The sequence below is a fragment of the Marmota marmota genome, unplaced genomic scaffold (assembly GCF_001458135.2).
Source record: "Marmota marmota marmota unplaced genomic scaffold, marMar, whole genome shotgun sequence".
Lineage (NCBI taxonomy): Eukaryota > Metazoa > Chordata > Mammalia > Rodentia > Sciuridae > Marmota > Marmota marmota.
Genome location: NW_026000229.1, coordinates 29,728,785 through 29,739,042, shown reverse-complemented (window position 1 = coordinate 29,739,042; position 10,258 = coordinate 29,728,785). Strand labels below are relative to the sequence as shown.

The 10,258-nt window shown below is 37.2% G+C and overlaps 1 protein-coding gene across 1 annotated transcript in view; it reads right to left on the bottom strand.

Annotated features, from left to right (window-relative positions):
* Positions 1-1,974: 1,974 nt before the first annotated feature.
* The window catches only part of Atp8b4 (ATPase phospholipid transporting 8B4 (putative)), a 242,420-nt gene continuing 234,136 nt past the window's right edge, over positions 1,975-10,258 (bottom strand). The window contains exons 26-28 of the mRNA XM_048793164.1: positions 8,665-8,803; positions 5,806-5,936; positions 1,975-4,011 (exon numbers count right to left, since the gene is read on the bottom strand). Of these exons, the coding sequence (XP_048649121.1) occupies positions 3,751-4,011; positions 5,806-5,936; positions 8,665-8,803 (531 nt within the window). The 3' untranslated portion in view covers positions 1,975-3,750. The remainder of the gene's footprint in view (positions 4,012-5,805; positions 5,937-8,664; positions 8,804-10,258) is intronic.

Here is a 10,258-nt window from a genome sequence, read left to right as displayed (position 1 = left end):
TGGGCTTTCTAAAGTGATTTTTTTAAAAAATAGTTTGAGACATGTTTGATTCCCTTGTCTGCACGCTACCCCTATCAAATTTATAAGATGTTAAAGAAAAGTGAAAAGGGGAAGAAATCTCACTTATTTGCGTGGAGAGGGAATGAGGACCCTGGAAATATAACTTTCAAAACATTTTTGCATTTGTTTGCACTTCTTCCCAGAACCTACACACTTGAGAAATGAAATGAGTGATTCTGAATGAGGTAGGACTGTTTAGAAATCCCATGTCTATGAGGAGAGCTTGGTGTTAGGTGAGGAGTTGCTAAGAGGTTCTAGATTCAGTGTTAGAGATGAGTGAGGTCTAGCTTTTCTACCTTCTGTGGGATATTGGGCAAAGTTCCTAACCCCTCTATGCCTCCATTGCCTCTTCCGAAAAGCAGATTTAGCATGATGTCTTGATCATCCCACAGGGTTATAAGACTCAAGGAAAACAGTTCATTTAAGAGCCAGACATGCGCAGCAAAGTGCTCTACAAGTATGAAGAACATCATTCAGGCTCTTTCACGCAATTTAAATCTTGAAGGAGCTGAGACCCAAAGAATCTCCTTCAATCCCAAGGACAAGGTAGAAAGGACTTTAAAATATTCCTCTTCTTACTGGGCATGAGTATCTTAACTTTGTATCTATACTTTTTATATTTAAAGTGGTGGAGAAGAAAGGAAGGTGGAAAGGAATCTTACTGAATCATTAGCAAGAAACAATATGTTCAACCACCACAATATATTCAATCACCACAGGGTTTAGCGCCTCTCTGGTGAACAGAGAGCCACAGAGAGCAGCATACCAGGGCTATTCTAGAGAAATGCAAATCAATGTTAAGAGTCAGGCCCTTCCATCAAGAGAGCCTCCAGTTTCATGTCTCCTCTTTCTCTCCATAGTCAAACACAATTGCATAAACACATGAGCAACACTGGCAAGAACAGCTCACAGAATGGGAAAATGCAATAAGGTCTTTGAGACCAACCCGTCCAACTGTCCATGGACGAATGAAGACTCTGAGGCAGACAATGTTAGGCAGCATGCCCCAGTAATACAAATCAGCAGCATCACTGTGCTGACAAGCCAGAGCTACTGGCCCCTTGCCAGGAAGATCTTGATATCATACAGAACGTACAGGAAGTTTTGTTACTCAAGTCTCAAATACAATGTAAATTTTTCTTTTTCCTTTGAGGGATTAAATTTGTATTTCAGAGAGTCACATCACCTTAAGAAACTTACAACTAGAAACGTTTCTCCTTTCTTCCTACCTTCCATCCATTTCTTTCTCTCATTTTAACTAACTTTCTTATCCTCTTTCCATCCTTCATAGATATATATACCTGGAGGCAGATGAGAGCAACAAAGATAGCAGACCTAAGTCAAGGAAATGCAATTTGCATTTGCCTATGGTAGCTCAAAACTTGGGATGAGAATTTAAAACACAAGGATATCAACTTAATTCCTGAATCTAGAAAAAAATAAGTTTTTTTTTCTCTCCAAATAATCTGATATCATTTATGAAAATTAAAAATTTATTACTCCCCAGTGTCCCACCATCACCATCCCACTCCTTGGACTTTTCATCTTCAGGATCAAAATCATCCCTGGCACTTGTAATCGAACAATCTCACAATGGGTGTGTGTGTTTATTTGGACCTTGTGGAACCAAAGTAAACTGATAATGTGTTTCTCTTACAATAATCCACACTATCTGTTTATAAACAGCCTTATTTAATTTGAACTGAATTTGCAAAATTGGATCATTTCTAATCTTTCCCATCCTTACACAAAGTTCCAACTGGTCCGTTTTATTCCTGACTCTGATCCTAAGAATGATGTACATTTTCCCCAGACGTATAAAGGAAGGGGGAAGAAAATAGTGGACCAATGCAACAAAATTTTTCCCAATGTGTTCCCCATAAAGAAAAGAAAAAGAAAAAAAAACACATCAAATACCAATATGACAAAGCATTTACTGAAAGTTTTCAAAATTTCCAAAAAAAGTTACAAAAAGTGAGCACACAATGAAACTGATGACAAATTAGATACTAGAAACTAACATATTGTTTAAGTCTGCACAGACGTGTAGAGGGGAAAAGGGAGCACCTATAAGCATTTATATGGTTAAAGCACTTTATTTGGCTCTTTTATTCATATTATCTCATTTGGCCCTATTCAGAAAAATTATCCCAGGCTTGGAAATTAAGACCAAAAAAAATAAAAAAGATTCTGACCTTTTAAATATCATACTGGCCCATTATTCATCAAGCCTACTCAAGGATCATCACACTCTCTTGAGAAATACAATTTTGTTTAACCAATAATTCAATAGGGAACAGATTAAGAAACCTATAAAACTAGAGGTTGGTTTGTAGAAAACTAATAAGGAATGATGATTTATTTTTTGCATTCTAGTTGAGAAATAAACCTCCAAGTTTATAGTTTTATGTCCCTGTAGGACACTAACCACGACACATGAGCAACTACCTTACTTTGAAATCTCATTTCATCAAAGCTTTCCCTTGAATTACTGATTACTGAAATTCTCATTCTTCAATTCTCTTCAAATTGTTCTGGTATTCTAGCAATTAGTCAGCTAAAACCAAACTCATATATTCATATAGGAATTATTAATGATTTGAGATTTGTGATTTGACAATCATCAACTACATGAGGTAGGAAGTATATCCTCATTACAGAGGAAGAAATTTAGTCTAAGGAAAGGCACTGTTACCTGCCCAGGTTATAGAGGTAAGAAGTGATGCAGCTAAAATTTGAACAGAAATCTGCCTGAAGTCTTTTACAGGAAACACACTGATGACTCATATGTAGATTAAAAAATGGGCTGGAACATCTCCAAAATTATCAACCTTATCTATATACATATATTTATATATTGAGATTATAAATGTGATAGATTGAGATCAAGTGTAAACTCCCATTGCTTGCTGATTCCATTGTTCTGGATGATGATCAGAAAATTACTTCCAAGGTTGAAATAAAACTCCCTGAAACATATTCAGAATATTACTAGAGAACCACTTTTTGACTTTTCATTAGCATATCCCTACAAAACATAGTCCAGGAGTTTTTTAGTAAATTTGACTAAATTATCAGCCTGCACTGCTGCAAAGATATTCAGTTTATTTTGTCCCTAGACTGGTAAAACAGCCTTTTCTATTCTTCAGCATGTAAGTGAATTGCTGACCTGGCTGAACAGACAGGTAGTATCAAGACTAGCGAGTAACACATGACTCTTAGTCTGAAAGCACCATAGTATGCATTTAAATCTTGGAAGAATATCTGGAAAAAGGCTGCCCTTTACATACATGGTTTGTCTAACAACTGTGACTTTCACCTCTGATATGTACCTTTAGAATGTACCCTTTTATCCACCTGATGATCCATTCAGTGTTTATGCAGATTTTTGCATTTCTTTCCATAAATAACATTCTAAAGTTTGGGTCAATTGACCTCTGGGTTGATAAAAATCTGTGGCTGTATAATAAGGCTTTGGTCTACCAAATCACAAATTGGACATCAGGCCTGGCTTTCTGTAGACCACACCCCTCTTTGAGAGGCTTTGACAGCTGTCTGCCACAGATTCAAGTGAAGTAAGGCAATTTGCCCCACTCCTTGCCCCTGAGCAGCTGGATTTCAACTCCAGTTGATGTGAAAAGATAACTATGTGTTCAAATTCATCTTGATTCACAGTTTCACTGCTTTATCCTAACTAAAGCTGTTCACTGTGTCTGTGGTTTTCTTGCATAAATTTTCAATCCAGCTAGTGCTATTATAAAGTGTCTTTTCCAACCCTGAGGTTGGGGGTGGATTTTTAACTCGCATATTTTTTCCAGATGTGATAAGCTCTCCATAACCTTCTTGGTGAGCAAAACTATATCCAGATCTTCTTGAGCTTGACCTGCGGGTCTGAGGCCTTCGTCTGCTTGTGGGCTTTGCCTTTTTTTGAGCCTTCTGCCACCAGCGGATCTGGAGAAAAACAGACTCAGAGTGAGATGAATCCAAGTGACAGACTCTAGGCACTGAGCCATTTTGTAAAGTAGAATGTTTTTTCAGTAACAATAACATTGGCAATAACAAAATACTCACCTTCATTATTAAAGGAGGTTTTAGACCTAAAAAACAAGAAAATTTCCACCCCAAAGATCACACTGAGCACTGATGGAGTTTTATTTCTATCAGGAAACTAACACGTAAATAAGAAATAGTCTGAAAAATTTCATTATTGTGTCCATCTCATACATCTTAATTGTGAAGAAGCAACTTTTTTTTTCCAGTGCTGGAGATAGAACCCAGGGCCTTGCACAGGGTAGGAAGAGACTTATTTGTTTGTTTGTTTCTTTCTTTATTAGATACCAGGAATTGAGGTCAGAGGCACTCAAACACTGAGCTCTGTTTTGTATTTTATTTAGAGACAGAGTCTCATTGAATTGCTTAGTGCCTCGCCATTGCTGAGGCTGGCTTTTGAACTCACAATCCTCTTGCCTGAGCCTCCTGAGCCACTGGGATTACAGGTATGTGCCACCACACCCAGACACAATCAGTTCAACAATTTATAGTCCCATTTCTCCAAAATAGCCTGAAGCAGGAGAAAATTTAGAAGAGTTAGGAATTGTCAACTCTTGTTGTATCATTAGACTTTCAGGATTTGAGTTTAGTTTGGGATGTTGTGTTTTTTGTTTTTGTTGTTTATTTCAACATCACTTGAGTGGGTTTCCAACATTTCTTTAATTTTCCTGCAAAGGTAAAGAGAAAAAGACCACAGGTTTGTGTAAGTGACCTTATTCTCTGGTTTGGCACATTGCCTAATTCTGACTTTTGTCTCTGGAGAAAGTTATGAAGCAGAAAACCACAATCAGTCATAACATAGAAAAAAAAAAAAGAGCATCATCTTCCTTCCTTCAGTTTATCTGTCATTTTCGGTTTGTATCAGCTCAGAGCCAAAGAGAAAGGACAGACATGACAAGGGATTCTGAATATTCAAAAGGACTCATTCCATACATTGGCCCCTGGATGTGAGGGACATCATGATAAGAAGAGTTCCCCTCAGAGCATCCTTGGCCTGGCTCACTGCCCTCATTGAACATCTTCACCTTTCTCTTGATAAGGCTACAAATATATCTATCTCCCTGCTTTCCTTCTCCTTTTTCTTTGAACCTGAGTCTTGACCTAATCTGATATTATTTTCTTTACACTCCTCTTTCTGTGAAATACTGAAATATGTCCTAATTCCCTGGTTTGTGTATTTCTATAATCTTCCTACTTTCCTTCTAACTTTAAATTTCCTAACTCATCCATAATGCTGTTATTCCCTTTTTAAATCTGTTCAAAAGGGAACCTCTCTCCACATTTCTGAATATACTATATTACTACAAAATTGAGGGTCCCTTTGACTCATCTCTTGTCTGTCTCCCTTTTACTACACCCTTTACTTGCCCTCAAGTTAAAATCTTTTCCTATAGCTTGCCTTTCTCTTAGAATAATTATCCAAACTGACTTGGAAGTACTTCCTTTTTAAAAAGTCAGCTTTTAAAATACCCAACTTAACTTTTACTTTCTCACTGTTCACCCACATTTAGTCTAGATGCTTCTTTTCATTCAACACATGGGCAATCCCATCTGTCCTGACAAGACCCAGGTACTTATGGGTGTTGGCCTATGGGAATTTCATTAACCTTTCCTTGGGCTTCCAATCAAACAGAGAAGGACACCATTCTGAGAGCCAAGAACAAGTCTCTGAGTATTAGCAGCATCGCAACATACCTGATCACTCAGGGATGGGTATAAATGCATCTTCAAAAATCTGAATGCCACCACGGGTATGACTGAGGCCACTGTTGTTAAGAGAATAATAAGCCAAATGCACTTCTGGTTTAGGGAATGCCATGCGTTTCCTGTTGTTAAAGAAAAGTATACACTCTGGTTATAAATAGAACTGAAGTAGTAATAGATTTTTTTGTCAGTAAGGTCTTCTATAAAATGATGAGGCCTGGTCTACATAGGAGAACCAGTGAGTATCTTCTCAATCTATCACGTGCTCAGTGGTGGTGTGGAGAAGGCAAACATGGGAACTGTCTAGTGGCCTGACCCTTAGATTTACCAGCATGAGCCAAGCATTTGTTATCCAGGCTCAGTCCAGCTTCACTCATTAAGCATAATTCTTGCTTTAGCCTCAAGTTTCCTTGACTACAAAGCAGCAATTGTTTTTAAAAGGCATATTTACTTCTGTGGATTCTTGGATAAAAATGATCATATCAAACTCCACAAAAAGTATTCCAAATGCAGGCACAATCTCAAATAATGGTCATGTTGACTGGCTGTGTCATCAAAGGTGAGCTTCACCTTCTTCGGGGCTAACCTTTTAAATTCTAGGCAAAGGACCCAGAAAACCTGCCTCAAAGATATTTGTTATCTCTTTCATGTTCTCTTGGTTATGAGATGCTTAAATTTCCAAGGAGATCAGGGAGGTTCCTGGGTTTGTGAAAGGAACATCCATCCCCCTCACTGTTGATACAGTTGTCCAACATGCCAGGGCAATAGGGCAGTGAAACTCATTTCCAAACTTGTAGACAGTTTCCTTCCTTTACTCTCCACTTCACAAGCTTTGATATTTGCCCAAACACAGTCAAGTTCCATGAGAAGATACTACTCCAGTTTATATTACCACAATAAACTTTTGCCCCTATTCTTTTGCTAGGGATCTATCATGATACCTACATAGGTCCCCTATGGCAGTGCTAACGTGTTAACACCATTCATTGGGCTTAGGTTATGAGGGCTTGGCTGCTCATGGGTATGTCTGCTTTTTCTGGCTTTGGAGAGTAGAAGCTGCCTACCAAAGAGCAGTTGATTCCAGTTGCCTTCAGCCACAGACAGAAACAAACTTGACTCAATAAATTAAATGTCTTTTGAGCAACTTGAAGCTCAATACCCCTAGGCAAGGCTGGAAAAAACAAGCTTCTCTTTAAAACCACACTCCCGCTTGCTGCTGGTTGCTAAGGGAAAAAAAAAAATTTTTTTTTCTTAAACCCCAATGTTGATCTAAGTTTTGTAAAGTCTCATTGGAGCTCAGTAATTAATTCCTGGAATGGCATGTGCTTAGCAGAAAAGAGTGGTCCCCACACAAACTCCTTTCTCCAGTTGAGGCATTCCAATTCCATTATGCACGTTAAAAGGCTCTCTCAGGACTGGAGGTCTGCTATTCAATGCACTGAACTTCCATATTTGGCAACCAAATAATAAACAAATAAACAAACTTAAAAATAATTTTAGTCTCTTTGTTTCCTAATCAGTTTATTCTAGTTCATAACTGACATGTCTGTATGTGGTTGGAATCTTTTAGTATACAAAGTATTAAGATCATATATTAAGTAAGAATGGTACAGTTTAAAGACTTCTATGTAAACACAGGGAAGGACAAAAGTTAAAGAACAATCTTTAACTTTAAGTGCATGTGTGCATTTAAATGGAACTTGAATTTCAGCTACTTTTGCATCAGTGGCAATATCTAACTTTATAGTTAGTTCTGTATGTTTTCTATGCGAATCAATCGTCTAAGAATTGTTGTCCAGACTGTTACCCAACTAGTGGGTACAAATCTCAATTGAGCTCAAGAAAGCTGTCCCTGCACATGGATACTCTCTAGTTCACTGTTCCCTACATACCTAGAGAATTCAAAACTTCTGAGCAAGTATATTAATAACTTTCTTGTGTGAAGCTCAGTGACCTTGCTGGAAATCATATTGAAATGTGGACTGCATTGGAAGTATACTCTGTGCAGATACCAGGTATATATACTCTTTTAAGGAATATTAGGGAACCTTTTCTACCCATCTTACATTCAAATCCTTCTACAATGTCCCCAACCAGTAATCAGGCCACCTTTGCTTGAATAATAGTTATCACCTATGTTACAATCAACATTTATTGAAAAATTACTATGTACCAGGATATTTGCTAAGTAGTTTATATATATTTTCTTCATAAGTTTTCTATGAAATGAAAAACAACTAATATCCCCAGTCTATAAATGAAGATTAATTAAATCATGTAAAAGAGAAGAAACTTGCCCAAGGTCACAGTTTGTTAAGTGGTAAAGGTAATACTTGAGCCTTGGATGTCTGCAGAGCCTAGTCTTTAGACCATTTATAGACTAATGTCCAGCAATTTGTAAGAGGCTCTAACTTATATCATTACTTTCCTATCTAAGTGCAAATAATTCCTATAGGTGAACTTTGGCAGGTATGTTAATGATTATGTGGGAGAGTCTAGGGTTTCTTTTTCTTCTCTCTTCCATATACAAACTTCTCACAGGCCTTCAGGTAGCCTCAAGGTTTGTACTATGCCTCTTGTTTCCAAGGAGACAGCCTGCTACGTCTGGCTATTGAGAACCTGCAAGCTTCTATCATAATGATTTTTCTACATCTGGCAAAGACAACAGAAAGTGATATTTTAGAACTTCTTTCAAGTCTAGAATCTCCAGATGCCTACCTCAGTCAGTTCCTGGAGAAGGGATCACGGGTCATTTTCAGACCCAACCAACATGCACATGAAAAATAAATTACCAAGGCAAATAAATGGAAGTATGACTCTAGGCTCCGCTAGACAGTAGGTGTCACTTACCAACAAATGGAAACTGGTTTGGGAAGACTTCATAGATGCCATTACTATGCATTGCAAACAAAATAGAGAAATAAGTAGCAATGCTGCCCCAGATGAAGACATGATTAATGACAGTCCAGTAACTGGTATCCAAGGCTATCTGTAAAAAAAAAAATTAAATGCAAAATGGAGATCTTTCAAGTTTAAAAGGGCTTCAGAGACCTGCTCTGTGACAAGAAGGTTGCACCTACCTAGGCTCCAGGCCACCACAGGTACCTCCACCATCTGCACACACACAGGAGACTGACTTAATTGATTATTTCTATTAGACAATGGATTTGAGAACTTACATATGCAGACCATTGTATCTGCCCAGGTTGAGACAAAATGTTAAGCTTTTTTAAAATGAGAAACAAGAAATGGAATGGTTTTATAATTGTTAGAAATTCTCTCAAAACTTTTCTGTTGGAAAAAATCTGTGGAAAACAAATGTAACATTTTAAAATCTGTACATAAATTTTCACATGACCATTTGGACACATGAATAATCTTTTTTACATAAATATTTTACATAAATATCTAACTCATTTTAATGATCTTTTCCTTAAATTACCCAAATCATAACAAAGAAAAATCATGAATCCTCTTTTGGCATAAAATTCAGAAACTGAAACTCAAGGTGACCTGGGAGCATGTCACAAACCCTTCTGCCTTCCAATAACATGTTGTGGCAGCTCAAATAAAAGAAGAATGAAGTGCTATTAAAGAAGAATGAAATAATCTCTTCAATACTTGAATTCTCTAAGATTAAAAAAAAAGTACATTTTGGTGTTATTTTTGTATCTCAGAAGTCCCAAGTGCTTGAAGGCCAAGTGACGATTACATTTCTAGTACAGTCCAGTACAAGACCAGATTTTTTCTCTGCACGAGGAGACCCTGCCTGCAGAGTAAATAGGTATTTCTTAATATATAAAAACATATCTTCTTCTCACTTGCAGTTTACTATCCTTTAAAATGTTGCCCATTAAAAGGTTGCTGCAGCTTTGGCTATGAACTTCCAGGTTTATAAAAGGACAGTTTTTTTTTTCCTCGAGAAGCCTAAAAAGAGTCCCACCATCATGCCTCAGCCAAGAGCTGCTGATTTTCTAGTTCATTAGGCTAAGACATTAGACTAAAATCTCCAACTCTGTCTTGCACCACCTGTCAGTTCATCACCATCGAGAGACAACAGCCTGATCTATGTGGGTAACAGAAGTCAAAGAAAAATCATAACCCATGAAAAGAGTCCAACTAAAAATACAAGAACAGGTGGCTCCTACTGAAGCAGAACTAATAGAACAGACAAGCCCTGTAACAACAACAAAATGGAGTACAGCCTCTTGAGATGCAATTAGATCACAGGAAAAAAAAAAAACTCAAAGGAAGAATGTTATTTCTAAATTTAAAAATTCAATAGATAAACCAAATAAGAATAGTTAATAATGAGAACTGAATTAATATTCTGGGGGAAAAAAACTGGAAATAATATCTCACAATAGGGAACCTGAAGAAATGGAAACTGTTTATAAATCTAGAGATGTTGGAACCATAAGCTCAATATACAATTAATGGGGGG